At 38.0% G+C, this 18,154-nt stretch overlaps 1 protein-coding gene across 2 annotated transcripts; it reads right to left on the minus strand.

Annotated features, from left to right (window-relative positions):
- Positions 1–9,534: 9,534 nt before the first annotated feature.
- LOC148737212 (uromodulin-like) lies at positions 9,535–17,754 on the minus strand. Of its 2 annotated transcripts, XM_088749043.1 has the most exons (6): positions 17,657–17,754; positions 13,908–14,236; positions 13,274–13,420; positions 12,255–12,377; positions 11,204–11,344; positions 9,535–10,649 (listed from the first exon to the last, which is right to left on the minus strand). In XM_088749043.1, the coding sequence occupies exons 2-6, from the start codon at positions 14,206–14,208 to the stop codon at positions 10,285–10,287; spliced, it is 1,077 nt and encodes a 358-aa protein (XP_088605169.1). In that variant the 5' UTR covers positions 14,209–14,236; positions 17,657–17,754; the 3' UTR covers positions 9,535–10,284. The 2 variants fall into 2 exon arrangements, with proteins under 2 accessions (XP_088605169.1, XP_088605170.1); XM_088749044.1 differs by lacking the exon at positions 17,657–17,754 and having other exon boundaries at positions 13,908–14,459.
- Positions 17,755–18,154: the final 400 nt, after the last annotated feature.

The raw sequence follows: 18,154 nt of genomic DNA on the forward strand, positions 1-18,154 counted from the left end.
CGTAAGCTTTTTTATTCGTTTCGGTGGCCAATTTACAAATTTAACTTAGTTGCTATAACCATATTACTTCATTTTGAAAAGTTTTGAAATGATATTGCCTCATATGAGTTTCCGAACACGCAAAAACACACATAATACTTAATTCCTACTTCCGTGCTCCTGTATATAAAGCCTGCCATCGGTTTCAGATCATTTGGGTGTTGTAAGTCATCCGAGTCACTCAACTGACATAAAACTTTCTTTTTTTCTCCTGAGGGCCCCATATTGATCGATTTACACCTGTCTTCCATAGTGCACCAATTTTTACAGTGACCATGCATATGCATTCCGACTGGTAATGAAATGTTTTTAACGGCATGGCCCAGCAATGCATATCCATCTCTGACTTCCAGAAACTTGAGTCTCCGACAGCTATCTGTTTATTAGACAGGAGTAGAGAGAGTTTGATTGGTTTACGGATCGGCTCGTGTAAGTTGGCGAAAAAAAATTCTGAAAACATGTGACTACAACAGAGTAAAGTTAAGGAATCGTGGATTTTAAAAATCCAGTGGATATCAACCGCAGCAGCCGAGAGTTCCCATTCAGATCCTATGCTATCTGCCAAAAAATTCGCTCTTGTACTGAATTGTCAGCCTTTGGTTCGGTGTAGGTCGGCATATCTGCGTTTTTTCGATTTAGTTTTTTAGCTTATATACATTTCTCGAACAGAAATGGATTAATAGGAATGGGACGAGATTATTCAAAAGCTGGCAACTTCTGGGGTTTGCGAACGTCCGAGGTAGGCTGTGACATCTCATCTTATTAGACAACGTTGCAAAGATAAAAAAAGAAAACCTAAATGAACGTCTAATCGTTTGTCTCACGAAGATTATAGATTTTAGATTGTTGAATTTTTTTTTTTGTTACTGACTTCTAGTAGTTTTTATATTGTTATGAAACACTTTAAAATCTCTCCCATTCAGGCTAGTTGATCGAAACAGCATTTTAGGTACTCGCAGTAGTGATCCATTTCTCTAAACCTCTATTTTACTCAAAGTCTACGAGAGAAATAGTGATAAAATATTCGATTTGCATTCCTTGTTTCCCTAAACCAGTTTTCTTTTTTAAAAAACTGCTTTGCTTTTTTCGCTGCTTTTATCAATAAAGTTATTATTTAGATTGCTAATGCATGAGGTAACTGTGCTTCAAAAGTTGCAAACATTAAAAAGGACAACAAAACTGTTTTTCGTTGACCCTCAATTTTCTTGATGGCTCCCGTGATGTCTTTGTAAATTAAATACTGTTAAAGACAGCAGAAACATTGAAATCCATCTTCCACGCATTGTTTAGGAATGAAACATGTATACGTCTCATCTTAAAACTAATCAAAAGCATAAATAATCGATGTGTTTTTCACTTCGTATTCTTTGTAGAATGAATAGCAATACTTCATTTGCTTTTGTCTCCCTCCGTGAAATACAATAGTCAAGTAGAGGATATTAATTTTCTACTTTCTAATTTTCTACTTTCTACTTCGTATTCTTTGTAGAATGAATAGCAATACTTCATTTGCTTTTGTCTCCCTCCGTGAAATACAATAGTCAAGTAGAGGATATTAATTTTCTACTTGACTATTTCTACTTGTAGAATTCCTGTTGTCAAGATGAATGTTGATATCTAATGCTTCCCGACGGTTTTGGGTGGCATTCAGTTTACTTGAATTCTATTGCTCTTGATGAGAACCCTTCTATCGACGACTTATTTTTTTTTCCTTTGCTTCGACATTAAAATTGTCAATTCTGCTTTGTTCGTGCAAGTTGCCTTTTCTAATAAAATTCAGCAAGGAAAGCTATTTATAGGACACTTTCATTCTCTGTAACCTTTTTTGGTCAGAAAATTTAGCAAAACGAATTCTTACAATAGACGCATCTTTGCTTTATCTTTAGTTGGAATTGTATATGGATTAAACCCTTGGCTCATTTTCAAAAAATTCCCTTCCTTATTTTTTTCAAAGTATGATTCAGGGAAAACTTTTTTATTTTGATCCCAGATCCTGAACACCGAGTTTGAGTCGAAACTCGTGAAACTCAGGTAGTTAAAATAAATGACATATACACCCATGCTTAGACTAACCTTAAAAAACTGTTGCTTCAAATGAGATTTTAAGGAACTTTAAGTTCTGTTATTATTTTTTGTTTTCATATGTTAGACATATCAGAGTGTCTCTTACTCATTCTGATCAATTATTAATCGGTATTTACCAGCGAGCCCGATCTGACCACGGACAAACTTTGGGATTGTCGATAATAACCACCAAAATTGATTTTTAGCGTCTTTTTATTGATTGTTTCATGATGGATTTGATCAGAAAAATTCTTCTCAAAATTTGAACTGCCGCGTGTTGGCAGTTAGAACGTTGTTATTAGAACTTGAGTAGAAAGTTTCAAAAGGAGTTAACTTCTCTCACAATCGTGGTTCGCTTTATTTAAAATTTCGGTGAGCAATAATTGCCGGAGAAAAATTCAATTTCTTCTTACTTAAGCTCACGTTAAATGTTCACGTTAGAGTTTAGTTCTGAGCATCATTGATGAGCTGAAATAGGATATTCAAAGTGTTCAGTTAACTTTCCTAACTAAGTTGTGGCATCTTCCCATATTGCGTGAAACGAATTTTCCTTAAGAATTGATTTGAAAGCTGCAAGTCTTCAACTTTTCTGTAGATGCATAAATGAAAAATCATAACACAAGAACCAACTGAAATCAGATCGATATGTCACCGCCTATTTTAACTTTTGGATAGCGAAAGGCAGAGCTTTCCATCTGAAATCGATAGCAACGACCGAAGTGCAACCGCATCTCCCGCAAGAAAAAACCAAAGAAACAATCAAGAAAGTTTAACACATGTTACATTAAAACTGCCATGAAAAGCTAACATAATCCTTCATCTAACCCACACTATAGAGTGTTAAAGTAAACTCACCATGGTTTGCAAATGTAAGGGCATAAAACCAGCCTCCATATAGAAAAAAAAGAAATAGGAAAGAAAGCATCAGAAAGCGACGACACTTCTTCTTCAGAGTTTAAAGAAAAACGAAATTTTACGGCGAGTATTCAACTATGTCTAATCGTGATTAATTATTAACCAAAAGTTTTACTCGATCTTTCTGTTTATTATTATTATTTCAATTCTTCTCATCATGGTTAGTTATTAACCGGGAGTTTTCTCAATCTTCCTGTTTATAAAGTTCCTCTTACGCCCTTTTGGCATAGAACTGTTCACTGATTAGTCTCCTTTTTTGGGTTAATGCGCAAACAAATTTAATAAAACAGGGATTAAAACAACGAAAAATGGATTAAAAAAACAGGAAGCTGCTGCAGAAAGTTTGTAAACACACATCACCGTATGCCGCTCCAGCGATCGTCTTAAAAACGTGTCCTCGCCACATCATATCAGAAATTGACGTCTCACTGCTGAGTTGTCACTTCGATAGTCAGGTCAGGATCACGACGGACAAGTCACACTGTCCAGCGGAATCCAACGTTGGATTGTGCCGTACACTGATGAATACAGAATAGAAGCAATAGAAGCAGCAAGAGGGTAGGTATTACCCAGTAACAATGGTGAATACCGAGGGAGAGGTGTAAGAAGGATCGGCACTTTCTCCTTAACTGAAAGTGAGATCATCCACATTCTTGTTGGCCATGAAGGTGGAATCAACAACGTCTGTAATTCAGCAGGAGGAGGCGGAGGCACCTTCGTAGTGAGAGAAACTGATCACGTGCCTTTTATAATAGCAGGAGCCGGAGGAGGGATGGAAACGGTCACTTCCTGACATGAAGGATGTGATGCTAGTACGAGCACAACAAGTCATGGTCAGGGGGAAGCGACGGACAAGGCACACAGATTGCTAATATTAGCCAGGTGATCTGTGACGTCATTGCGCGGGCCTGGGGAAGAAACTTTAATGCAGTATCCCATAAACCAACGCGCGCACCAATTCAATCTGTTTTCAAAGCATGGCGGCCGGTCGACCGCCATGCGGAAATTTTTGCGACAAAGAAATGTTCTGAAAGACAGCTATTGTTCTGAAAGGTGAAAATTTTACTTACTTGGATGCCTTCTGTGAATCCAATGCTGAGACAGTATTCTCGACTCAGCGCTCGATTCTTTCCCGTAGAGGACTGTTTTAAAAATTTCATTTCCATCAGGGAGTACATTTTGACGACGTACTCAGTTTTATTGTGCGATAAAAATGTGCTTAAGAGACGTACACAAGCGAACTACCCGGCTCTGACGAGAGTCGGATCTTTCAAGACCGGATTGGATACCTTTCCTTGGGATTTCCATGGACGTTCGAGCTTGGTTGGTAAGTTGCCTGAGGGCCTCCATCAGCTGCTCGCCTCAAGGATAGAATTTTTTGTAGCAGCTCTTTCAGCTGGCTCAAATTAGGCTCATTTTGACGCATCAGTCCCACTGTAATCCGGTATGGTGGTTTTTCACTTGCCAGGATACATTCCTCCCTCCATTTGCCATTCGATTTCTGGTTGACTTCTGCTTCAATGATTCAACTCTGCCTTCGACCCTTCCTCTTCAACTTTGGTAATGACATGACATCTTGAGTCAAGGAATCTTCAGTCATGAAGATGAACAGAAATGAAATGAACAGACTTGCAGAGTTGTGTGGCACACAACTACTTTTTTAAACTGTAAAAATTCCAGATACCATCGTGGTATACAGTATCAGTTGGGTTATATACTATACCCAATTTATGTAAAATGTAGATTATAATTTTACAGGAATTTTAGTGAAAGGGTGCAAACTTGTGATAGTCATACATGTTATTTCCTAATTTTAAAAGGACTTTGATAATTTTTGAACATGTTGCTTTACAAATTTTGTTTTTGTTATTCTTGTGTAATTCCAGTAATTAGCCATCATCCTACCCCCCCCCCCCCCTCCACAGAAGGCAAATGAAAATTCCTAGGGGTCCCGTTCTCAAAGACCAAAAACTATTAAAAAAATATTTGGAGATTTTTCAGAATCTCTAGAGGGTAGGGGTGCTTATAAAAAATCCCTTCCATGGGTGAGAAATCAATATTTTACGGAACTACACATTTTGTAGAAATATCCATAAACACCCTACAGACCCCTATCTCTATTGTTGCAAGGAAAGTTTTGGGTAGCGCAGGAAAAATTCGTCTCTGAACTTGCATAATTTACTGTGAAAATCATGACTTCCATCAGTGGGTGGGGGTGCTTATAAAAAATCCCTTCCATGGGTGAGATATCAATATTTTACGGAGCTATACATTCTGTAGAAATATCCATGAACACCCTACAGACCCCTACCTATATTGTTGCAAGGAAAGTTCTGGGTAGCGCAGGAAAAACTCGTCTCTGCACTTGCATAATTTGCTGTGAAAATCATGACTTCCATCAGTTCCTTGCAGTAAAAAGTCCACAGGTGACACAATTTTCGCAATCTTTGGTAAAACTAAATCCACAAGTTCTTCATCGTTCTGACAGTTTACTGACCCTTTGCTTCCTGGAGTAAGGATTACTCTCGTCGTCTAGAAATTTTTCTTCGCATTGTCTTAATGAAACCCACTTCCGAGAGGTTGACAAGCCATCCAGTTTGTGCTCCGGTTAAAGACGAAGATGTTCTTTTTGTTTTTCTAAAAATTACCACAGTTTTGAAATGGGCAATGACGTCGAATTACTGACTCGGCGTGAAGCATAATTTCCTTTGCTCGATAAGACATCCAAACAAACAATAAAAATCACAATAAAAACAATTAGCCGGCAAAAAAACAATACATATTTAAAAGTACTTTAAATGCTGAATATCGCCGCGTCAAAAAGCCCGCGATAATGGAACTGACTTCGAGAGAGCAACGAAGGCTCGATCAAAACTTCTTTAAAATCAGCACATATAAAATATGAAATCAACACAAACACACCATTCCCAGAAACAAGGCAGCTTTAATGCGAATAACATTAACTGTTGATAAAGCGAATGCCCGATCCAGTACACAAGCAAGAAATAAAAAAACAAACTTCATGCAATGCATGAGTACATCGAGCTTACGTTTGGATTGTCTGCAATGTTCATCGCGAATAGCTGTCAAAGTATTTAACCACGCAGACACGGAGTTTCTTTTCATGGCAGTAGCTGCATTGTTCAAACTACCCATGACAAGTCTTCTCACTTGTTTTAAGTGCGAAAGTAGTTAGCTACATCGACCTCGCATCACGCCGACGGCCGCCATGAAAACAGATTGAATTGGTGCGCGCGTTGGTTGATGGGATACGGCATTAAAATTTCTTTCCCCAGGCCCCCGCAATGACGTCACAGATCCCCTGGAGTAATTCAGCTGAGTAGACTTATTATGACAACATACGGTTGTATTTCAGTCCCAGTTTTATTCCTAATCGTTATCGTGTTAGCTTATTTCTCAAATACTTCGTTTTAGATTGCTGTAATTAGGTAAAAGCTTTCAAGCACACCTTAAACCATGAAAATTGAGCTAAATCCTGTACACCTTTTCAGTCAATCTATGTTGAAAAAAAGAGAAAGTCATTGGATATATCCCTCCTATTATTTTTTTCATTATTGTTTTAGGAGTTGAAGTAGGTGGTTTCTACTTCAGTGGCAGAAGTTCACAGCACTTTGGTGGAATCATGGAAAATGGCGGAGAAGGTGACAAGGGATATCTTCAGGGAGGAGCTGGTGGACGATTCTTGTATAAAAACATCGATGGCGGTTTCGGAGGGGGGACTGTACCGATCCGTGTGGAAGAGCTACTCTGGTGGGAGTAGTGGAGATAATGAGGGTGATTTCTGTGGAGGTGGGGGTGGATCTTTCAATGCTACAAACGATCCGCAGAAAGAATGTTGCTATAGAACATCTGGTCCTGTCAAGTAGCCATTACTTTATTGTAATACTCGTCACATTAATGGAAAATGTGAAATGAGCTGTCATTTTCCACCCTTGTATATTCCCTCCTCAAGCTGAAAATAACTTTTTGCTTGTAAAAATCTAAATAGGAGGACTTTTAGTTGCTTCACATAAAGAAAATTGGTGTCTTATAAATCTTGCGATAGTTGCTGTTTTTTTTTACCAATAAGAGCTTTTGATAAAATAATACCAATATCCTCATTAAAAGATTGTAATAATGATAATAATAATAATAATAATAATTATAATGATAATAATAATGCAAGACTTTTATAGCGCCCATGCTAGAGTTCAGAGCGCTGTACAGCTATATGGATAAAAAATAACACAAAGATGATTAAAACAACTTACTAAAAGTATTAAGCAAAAAGCTAATGAATAATTAAATACTTGATCAAATAAAGGCGTCTTTAGGTTGGATTTAAATGTCACAAACGACGGTGCTTGCCGTATGGCATCTGAAAGCTGATTCCACAGATATGGAGCTATATAACAAAGGATCTGCCTTCATAAATCTTAAGCTTGAAACGAGGAACTTGTAATAGTTTCTTATCGGACGAACGCAAAGTTCTAGGTGGTTTATAGTGTACTAAAAAATCATATATGTATTGAGGTGCTAAAGCTTTCAGGGGGTTTTTTAAGTAAGTAGTAATAATTCTCAGATTATACGTTGCTTTACAGGTAGCCAGTGAAGCTCTTTAAGAACTGGCGTAATTCGGTCATATTTTCGAGTGCAGGAGCCGAAACGCGCCGCAGCATTTTATACCCGCTGAACCTTATCTAATAAGTATTGTGGCAATTCAGCCAACAATGAATTGCAATTGTCCAGCTTGCAATGGGAAGTTGTTTGTATTAAATGGGAAGTTATTTGAAAAAATCGTGATATCTCAATAGGACTGGGACAGTTTACAACTAAAGCTGCCTCGAATGTAAACGTGATTGATTAAATTATCAAATCACGATACTCTGTGCATGGACATGAAAGGATGCACTAAGGGGAAAGAGAGAGACAAGATTATAATTTCAGAATATTACATTCAGACTGAAAGAAGCGTTTTCTTCACATCCAGTGTACATTTTAGTAAAATTTACTACAGCGTAAAGGGATCGAGTGTGAATGAACTTTGTGAAGAATGAAATAATCTTATGCTTCTCCCTCCTTTACTTAAACTCATAGAGCGCATCACTAAGGCCTAACTCTCTTTGCTTGGAATAAGTTGCAAAATGAGACCAAGATTTTGCCATATTTTTTCTACAATCGGAGCCTTCCATTTGCTAACAGCTTAACTGAATTGCATTATCTATAATTGTTATTTATTTCCAGCAAAGGTGAGGGAAAACCTAAACCATACCCAAAATGAATGAGCTCCCTTGAGAGGAAAGGGAGTGGGAAAAACGGTTCAGCATTAAAGCTGAGAAAAAGAGGCCCGACTAAGAATCCCGTATGTAAAACTGACCCTTACTGGTAAACATTATGAGGCGTAGCTAGCTGCATAAAATAACTTATTGCCTATGGGGGTAAAATTTAACCAGTATCGTCCGAGTAATTTTCTAACAGTAATCAAAACTATAACGAAATTCTCGAGCGTAATAGGTCATCACCAGCCCGATTTGAGCACTAATAAGACAATGTACGCGTCTTCCTTGTAATCAGTTAGTGTCATAGGACAGTTGGCACTTCATGCCTGTGTAAGTGGACAATACGCGTCATGTGCGCGCGCTGCTGTCGCCCATTTTGCGGAGTTGACTGTTGTTATTTCATAAAAACGTATAACCGATGTCTAGTTTCCTTCTCAGAGTTCGTCGTAGTTTAGATTAATTGGTAACAGGACTTCGCGTCGTCCAATTCTGTCCTGTCATCAAAGGAACGATTAGCAGACTAGACTACCGTTTCGCGTTCATCCGATTTTGTTAATCACTCATATGATTACGGGTCGAATTGGACTCCATTCAGTTCTATTTCCGTATAGGGGCTAGAATGTCTGTGATTTATTCTTTCATATACAGAATCACGCATGATAACAACTTATATCAAGTAAAAATGGTTAAAGCGAAAAGTTCAATTTCTTTTTCTCGATTAAGATGGGTGCAACAAGCCTCACGCTGAGAGTGATGAAAATTTTAATGTGTTAAGTTCTTCTTTCCGTAAAATCTTTATAACCATTTACACTGAAAGGCGTGAAATAAATTTCATTTTTCCTGTGGATGAAATGATCCTGGTAGGCTTTTTTTATGCATCGCTAAAATTGTCTTTCACCGGTGAGGATCAATTTGCTTCATTTTCATTCGCAGATCAAATAAAATTTATTTCATTGTAAGTTCTAATCTAGATTTAGTGAACTCTTTTCTTAGCCCTGAGCTTGTAAAAATTTTAGATTCAGATCACATTTTATCTGGGAGAACATAATACCTTAATCACAGGAGATTAAATTACTGAATGATATGTTTAAAATATAGGCGGTGGAGGGAACATTGGGTTCCATTCTTCAGCAATAACAACATTGCCTAGGCCTTTCAACCCAACACAGATATTAACTGCCAAACAAGGTTCAGGTTCTTCAATGGGCGACCATGTTCGGTTTACAAAAGAATATAGTTTTCACAGTTTTACTGACTCTTTTTTATTCGACTTTTCTTCGCTTAAAAAGAAACAGTACATTAAGTATGCAAATCATACGATGAGGCTGGTACAACTGCTGTGGCTATTTATATAGTAAAACTGATTTGTGATTAAAAAATGAAACATGGATTGGCATTGATGCCTTCCTTTTAAACGATCATCGACGAAAGTATACTTTTCAACAACCGAGTTAAAAAGAAAAGAAGAATGATTTCGGACGTCTATTTACTTTTACACGTAGGAAAACGTTTTCAAATTTACACCTTAGTCATTGGTCTCTATGGAGTGATCACCATTTTAAGGTTTACGGTTAAATTCTTTCCTTTGCGGTTGCCAGAAGTAGTTTTACATTTAACCCATCTTGTACGACTAGGAGTTAGAATTTGTGAACTTTGACGCCTAACAGCTAAATTTTTAGCTTTTAATCTCATTGAGACTCTCTTAGTCGTAATTTTGATTTGTACCTCTCATTATTTTATTTCAAAAATTAGCTGCTGATAAATAGTTTCTCCACTGTTTTGGCTTATTGATCTCAAACAAATTGTACACTCTAACCTCTCCATAAAAAAAAAAAAATGGCTGGGACTTCAAAAAAGATTATTACTAATCAGGACTTCCTTCGCTTCAGAGTGATAAGCAAATTGCTTCAGGATGAAATCAGAAGAGGATTTGTGGCAAATCTATTTTACTCGCTCTACAAGCTAAACGGTCTCAGTATTTCTTTCTCTAATCAGTACCACAATATCGCAAGTGACACGGATGCACTGGAGGCGTGCCGCTGATGTAATACACAAAATATCCACTGCAATTCCTTACTTGGATGTTGATGGACCAATTACAACATCCTCCTGACCAATGAAAACAGACCTGCCTTGTGACTATACCCTCGCTCACCGTAGGATGGGCCCCGTTTAACCAGCCAGTGGCATGAGTTCCACAGCGGCTGGTTGGAACACATGTGGTAGCCATTTTATTTCCAGCTGCTCCCTGGAAACGAAACCAATTTGGACCGAGTGAACTGTCGCATAAAATAACTCCAGTGTACGTTTCTTTCCTGTTAGCATCGGTAAGGCTTGCTGGATTTTGGCATTCTGAGAAAGAAAACAGACAAAACAGTTACACTAACGCTACCTAATTATCGTTTGGGCTCATTTTTTCCCTTTCCTTTCCTTTTTTATCAGTCTTGTATTCTTATTGACTTTTCTTTAAATACTCTTTAGCTATTTAACTTAATTTATTAATTTGTTAGATTCGCCGATAGGCAAGGACACCGCAACCGCTTGTGCCAATTACTACAGGCCCAGTAAACCCACCCATCCCAGTCCAGGGGAGGACATCCACCACACAGTTATCTCGTGCGTGGGAAATTAACGTCTCCTACCCCTAACCCTGCAGGAGACGGGGCCTACAGTCTATTCGTCTTTATCCGAGAAGACAAGAATATCTATCCATTTCTTGATATCATAGAAAGGTAGAGACTCTCCTCAGTTATTTTAAGACCCTGAGTATTGGTCAGGCCGGGGCTTGAACCCTCGGTCTCCCGCACAACAGTCCGGCGCTCTACCAATTGAGCTAACCAGGACGCGGTATTTCCATTTAAGTGGTATCTCTTCTCATTACTTGTAAGAAAAAAAAGGCAACTGACCAGCCGACTGTATGTAGCAACTTGTCCTTCCGTCCCCTACATAACCATGGTTACAAGAACAGTTGTAAGATCCAATAGTGTTTGTGCACGTAGCTGTTCCCCCGAGACAACTGTGAACGCCAACTGCGCATTCATCAATATCTGTGAAATATAAAAAAGTTACTTGAGTGTTTATACTGTACATTTCATAGCATTTTTCTCTAAGTTAAGACTTTTTATCATCTCCTTTGTGCAAAACAAAGGGACAAAGGTCAAACTGGTTTTAAAATGTCTGATCGGCAGATAAACTTTTCTCTGTAAAGGATAAAAACGAATTTCCTTGGGAATTGATGTAAGATATTTATTTGCTTGAAGAGAAAAATCTCTAGGAACATGGAAGATTTAATCGGTCGAATCTTCCTCTTTGAATGTTCGCTTAAATTTTAAAAACATTCAATCATTTTTTGCCATTTCTATGATACCAGCAATCTATATGGATAACAAAACTGTTCTTTGCCATGACAGATAAGTCAAATTAGTGTCCAGCTTTCTTTAAATATATATGCCCCTGGGGATCACGCATAAGCCAAAATTGCTGGGAGGTAAAAGTTATTACCCTCTTGAATAGAGTTCAAAACTACCCTTATAGGAGATATAGCATGGGTTTGTTACAGTACTTGATTATCAACCTCATATTTCAAGATTGCATGTTGCCCCTTTAAAATGATATGCAAAAGAGAAACCAGATAATGAAACTCATATACGTGAAGAACTGATTCGAAAATTATAGCAAAAGAGATGGAAATGGGCACATTTGAGGAACATATCAGCCCTGTCAATAGTCATCCTCGGATGGAACACTATGGCCTAGAGAGGAACTCGACAGAGAGAGTGGTGGTACGTTAAAGAAAGCAGAAAGGTAGATGAAGATCGAGAGAAGGATATTAAGTCAACTTGCACGAGGGGCACTGCCTCTAAAATCAGCGGTGCTCTGTAGCAGGTAAGCCTCGTCTGTGTGCCACACACAAAAATGAAATTAAGTTCGAAAGTAATCTGTACATATTGTCCTTACCAACACATTTTTTTCCACTTTTAGTGAAGCCAGAATAACAGGAACAGTGATATGAACCGTTGGTGTTTGTGCAGTTTGCATTAGAGCCACAAATATGCACGTCAGCGCTGCACTCGTCAACATCTGATGAGGCAATTTGCAAATACATTACAGGCATGCAGACTTTCCATGTTGTATTGGGAAGTTAAGAGAGTACTCTCTCACTATGAAGCATTTTTATATTTATATACAAGGAGCGCCTCTGAGACTTCGAGACAGATGCAAAAGTAATGGCAGCATTTTTTTTTTCAATAGCTCATGCAACAGAGATGCCTTAAAGGAGAGGTTTCTGTTGATAGCAGTGTAACTCGACAACATTGTATAATAGCATATAGCGATGTAAAGATATCCTCAGTATTTACCTCTCAGACCTCTAAGTATATTACAATAACACAACTGATTGAACTTAGAAGTTCTCTGAGAGCCTTATCGAACTTCGCCGTAAACACGTACGTTGAAAAACCTTATCTTCTTCCCAAACTTCAGTTCGCGCTCAGCTAAACTGTCCCATAAAAATTAATAATTAATACGTAGCATTAATATTTCAGAGGTCCCGATATATTTCTAAAAGTCACACGCAGCCGAATTTCTGAACAGAGAGATTTAGCACCGATTTAGCATGCCCCTTCACGTTCCGCGTAAAATAGCGTGAACCTTGCTGCTATAGCCTCGCGTAACTTCACGTTATGGTGGATTTGAAGGCGCCCTGGACTTACAATGAATAGTTTTTGTAGCCTTTTTCCGGAAATTAACTTCCACTCTGTGAGAGAATAAGGAGGAAAACCTTACGTACACAGCAAACGTGAAAACCTGGCGGGAAAAACAAGGTCACGTGGTCACTGCTTAATCTCTCTTATAGAAAATGTACCAACGTGGCGCTCTTCAAAAGTAAATCTATGCGCGGGTAAGACAATAGACACGACAAGTGACATGATAAAATTGTAATTTTTTTTTTAGGTGTTGTGTCCTGCTCAACTTGCCTTCTGTCTCCATATCACACTGAGCAAGAACGCATTTTCCAGATACAATAGAATTAAACCAATATTTGCCACTGATTGCGTGACCTTCACTCAATTTGATTTCTTTACATGTCTCCGCAGGAAGCTCAGGTATGGATCCGAGAGGGACTGCAAAAACATAGAAGGGATAAGAATTATGAAGGAAACTGGTAGGAGGGTCTAGAAGCCGCAAAGCGGCGAAAAAACTAACAAATTTTAGCCGTGTATGTCGTACATAAAGTCAACCGTATTTTTTTCCTTTTAAGCACAACGATAAGAAATTGACCATTAGCCGTAAAAAGGCAAAAATCTTAACCGTTAACCGTAAAAGCGATTAACCCATTGAGGCCCTCCCAAAGAAAGTGCCTGAAGAAAAAGAACTGGGAGAGAAAAAAGTACACATGATGTATTGTTTGGAAAATTATGTAACAGGCCTTTCTATTGAGCTGCTTTGCGGTACAAAGATGCTCACATGGGTCCGGTCTCCTAATCTAGCGCCTTGCTGGCATAATGGCATCGTATAATACCATAAAATATGCCGACGGATCTATATATCTTCGTATTTCATTGGCTACATTTTTATAGTATGTATAAAAAACAAACAAACAAACCTCACCCCTATTCTTGTATCGTGTAAGATAATACCGGGATGAATCTGGCACAAAATCCTCAGGTCTAGCATTATTTGTGCGGTCATTTAACTCACAGCCACCTTCACCGAAAACATAGTTGAGGCTCTGACAGCTCTTGTCATCCTTACAAGCTTGATGACACTCCAATGGGCTAGAAATCTTCATCGTCTTATAAATGTGTCTTGTTAACATCATGCCGAAAATGGAATATTCTTGTTCACATTGATTAGCGGTTGTTGCAGGCAGCAGGTGGACAACGAACAAAGTTACGACGAGAAGAGTCATCCTTGGACCAACTGGGCAAGTCTTTCTCCTTTAAAGATGATAATGTTAGTGGTTTGCTACTTGGAGCTGTGCAAAGTGTTCCATATTCAGAGAAGAATAAAAAGAAGAGAAGGAAATAATAAAATCGTACCGTTAACGGTTTACCTATTAAAGCTGTGCAAAGTTTTCCGGCCATATTTAGAGAAGAATAGAAAGTAGAGAAGGAATATAATAAACCCTTACTTTGAAAATGGTACCGTTAGAATTACGTGAAACTGAAGCTAAGTACCTTAGGTAGCGGCATAAGATCGGATTATCGGGGTGCCGAAGAAACCACTTCTTCTCACGTAAACAGAAATAAACTGAAATCTCGACTGCTCTGCGTGAGCAAGCTCCTTTCATTTTAGCCAATAATTACACGTCGGTTTCTCTTAGACAATAAGTTACAAAATATAAGTAGTCAAGACGGCGACGTCTAAAGAATTATCGACTGGAAAGAGGAACCTACATTATCCATGCCTTGTTTACAAGCTCCAACGGCTCTTGCATAGTATATCTTATGCAGGCAACGTTATGCTTAACATCGAAACGTGATCGAAGAAAGTCGCATGCGGGGCTATTATTTTCTGCTCATCAATAGTCTCTTGTTTCGCCGCTTTTCTATTGCCACCGTAGCCAAAGTGCATCTAAGTCCCTGGTACTTATTAGTATTAATAAGAATGTGTGCTTTGATTGGCTGAAACGGCTATCGTTTGTTGTGCTGATAAACCCATAGAAAACTGAAATATCTTCTTGTCCTGAGAAATGGCACCACGGGGGACGAATTCCAAGACGATGCTGTGAACGCCGAAAACAACGAAAAATATTCTAGGATCTTTCAAATTGTCTACTTGCAATGTTGAATCTTCACATTTTCTCACCACGAAAGAAAGGTCGAGGAGGAAATGTTGCCACGTTTTGACTTCAAGAAATAGGATCTTATTCGGAAATTTATTGGAAATTCGATCTTATTCGGAAATTTATTGCAAAGTTTGTAGACCACTCTAAAATCAAGTGGTACAGTTTTTTTCCATTACAAAACAGATATAAGTAATTTAAAGGAAGATGTTTCCCCGACATATCACCTGCTAAATTCTAGTCGAAACTGACTGTGTATATGGATAGGAGCAAACAAAATGATATATATGTGAACAGCGGGTTACCAAAGAAATATCAAAGCGATCTTCGCAGTAATGAACACTTCTCACGCATATGATTTTTATATTTTCACAGTCATTTATTCATCACTTCACGGGTTTATTACGAAACATCATGATTACCAACTCCCAGTTTGCTTGTTAGCTCATTCGGTAGAGCACTGCAACGGTATCGCAGAGATAGTGGGTTCAAAATCCCGTCTTGGCCTGATATTTTTGTGCCCTATTTTGACTACTCTTCAAGTATTGTTGATTGCTGCGAAGATGGCTTAGATATTCATTTCTAAACCCGCAGTTCACATATATGATTTTCATATATGATTTTCATATATTCCCAGGGAAAACAAACAATGCTGATAATGATAACAATTATGATAATGATAACAATGTTGATAATAAAAGGTATGGTAAGGGAATGCATATCTTTAAAGCAGTCTGTCAGTATCTCATTTCACATCCTGTTGACAACACGGCTAAAGAAGCAAGAATTAACTTCAAGTAAGGACTTAAACGGAGCTTAAAATTATGACAACTTTTGTGGTTTCTTTGTTCCCTCTGAGGAATCCACTGAGATACATCAGTTGTTAGTCTCCTTCGCAACTGTTGTTTCGGCTCGTCACGCAACGCTCCCTCCCCCACGGCTGCGAAGGAGACCAATCAGTTGTCAGTATATACTAAAACTGCGGATAGCGTCGAAAGTGGGCTCTGATTGGCTACTCAAACTGCTGATATCCTTTGTTAGTATATACTAAATTAGTGGTTAGCGTTGAAGGCACGCTCTGATTGGCTAGTCAAACTCCGAATATTCTTTGCTATTTACCTCCCAGCAACACGGGAAAAAATGGAGTCCCGGTTTGCATCCGTGACAAGCGAAGAAATCACTCAAATTAATTTTTGGTGGTGTATATATCTCACTGTTTTAGTATATACTGAAACGACTATTCACCACCGAGCAAAGCGCGCGGGATTTGCACCCAAGAATACTGGAACCGTTGTAGGATAAATGGATAAAAATAATCGTTTTGGGCTATATTATCTCACTGTTTTGGTGTATTGAAACGACTATTCATCTCAGTGCCGGAGGTTAGCGGTTATTTACCTCACCCCTTTCGTGGCTCAGCAAATATCCGCCATTAGCCACTTCGAATTCCACGTCGGCGGTTAGTTGTTAATTATCATCCGCAGGTTAGACTTGGCTCAAATCCTTTTGAAACCTGAATTTTTTACTCTTTTCAAATGCATTTTTATCAGAGAGAATCATCTGTAACTTGAGCATGACTTTAACTTTTATAAGGCACTTAGTGTCATCAAAATGAAGATGCTGCATTGTTGCTCTGACGGATGTAAATATCTTACTTGTAACTGGCTACAAGCACGCTCTAGTTGTGGCTATTTTTAGACGAATTTGTGTTCTAGTGACGTTCTTTTTACGAACATTGGTTTTTATGTTTGCGATTGTGTTAAAACAATTTTTGGATTCAGTTTGTGGATGAAAGTGAAAATTATACAGGCCTTGGTTTGAGTCATCCGATTCATTCTCGGGACTCGACGGATAAAGACGTGCGGTTCACATTGATGTGAATCCCGCGACCGTAGAGTGACGCACTTGAGATTATTTCCTTTTTTCTGTTTTGTTTTGTTTTGTTTTTTTTAATTTTCTTTTGTTTTGTTTTGTCTTTCCTCTCCCTCTTTCATTAAAACATCGCAGTAAACTGTCATGTTATACGGTTAGTAGAGTACTATTAATGTGTCAGAGAACATGATTGTTGTTTGGGTCAACCGAAAGAAATACACAAATTATCGAGTCAAAGATTCCAAATTAAAAACTCAAAATTCCAATTTGATAACTCAATTCGTTCATATATTATCTATGCTTCAAATTGAGCGACCATTACCGACAGTTCAAGACGGTTGTTTAAGAAGAGGGCGACATAGCTAGTCGTCTACTTTAAAAATAAAGTTTCAAATATTATCATCACGCCTTATCTGTGTGTCACATACAAACGTAACTAAGACCGATTATTGGACCTTAGTTTACATGTTATATTTTCAATCTAACAATGATCAAAAACACTTTTGCAATGCCTCAGCAAAATCTGAAGACTTTTCTGCGCAGCCATAGCTTAATCGTAACATTTTCCGAAGTTAAAATATTTTTCCGACACTTGACTAACAAAAGGAAAAAAGAGGGTGCGCTATACTTGAAATGAAAATAAAGAAAATTTAAAAACAATGCGGACACTGCAGTAAATCTTAGAATTAAAAGCGCTAACCTTGCTCCACTGAACGGAATTTGACCAAGATCTTTTCGTAGAGGTGAATCCCTTTAAAATTTGATATATTTTCGCGCAACGACGAATTATCTAGACTACAACAATTACGCATTAACGAGAATTGAAAATGAGTGGCTCTAAAAGCTAACACAGCTGAAAGAGTAATAAATAATTAATCGCAGCAATATGTAAGAAGGGAATGGAGATGAACAAGCTGAGAATGTGTATATTGCAACATTTTAAATTCATTTTGGTTTTTTAAACTTTGAGACATTCTCGGCTATTAGAAATTTAACAAAATGTGGTCCAGGCTACCTGAAAAATAGCACCAAATGTTTCCCACGGAGAGTTTAATTTTGCGTAAGCAGATCAGGTGTTGGTCATAGAATTATTTTTCTTTATACATACTAATTCAAATTATGTTAATTAGAGGATTGCAAATGGAACGAAATCGAATGTAAAGGCTAATGGTGCGTCATAAATCAAACAAACATAAAT

Source organism: Stylophora pistillata, chromosome 2 (genome assembly GCF_964205215.1).
Source record: "Stylophora pistillata chromosome 2, jaStyPist1.2, whole genome shotgun sequence".
In the NCBI taxonomy this organism is placed as follows: domain Eukaryota; kingdom Metazoa; phylum Cnidaria; class Anthozoa; order Scleractinia; family Pocilloporidae; genus Stylophora; species Stylophora pistillata.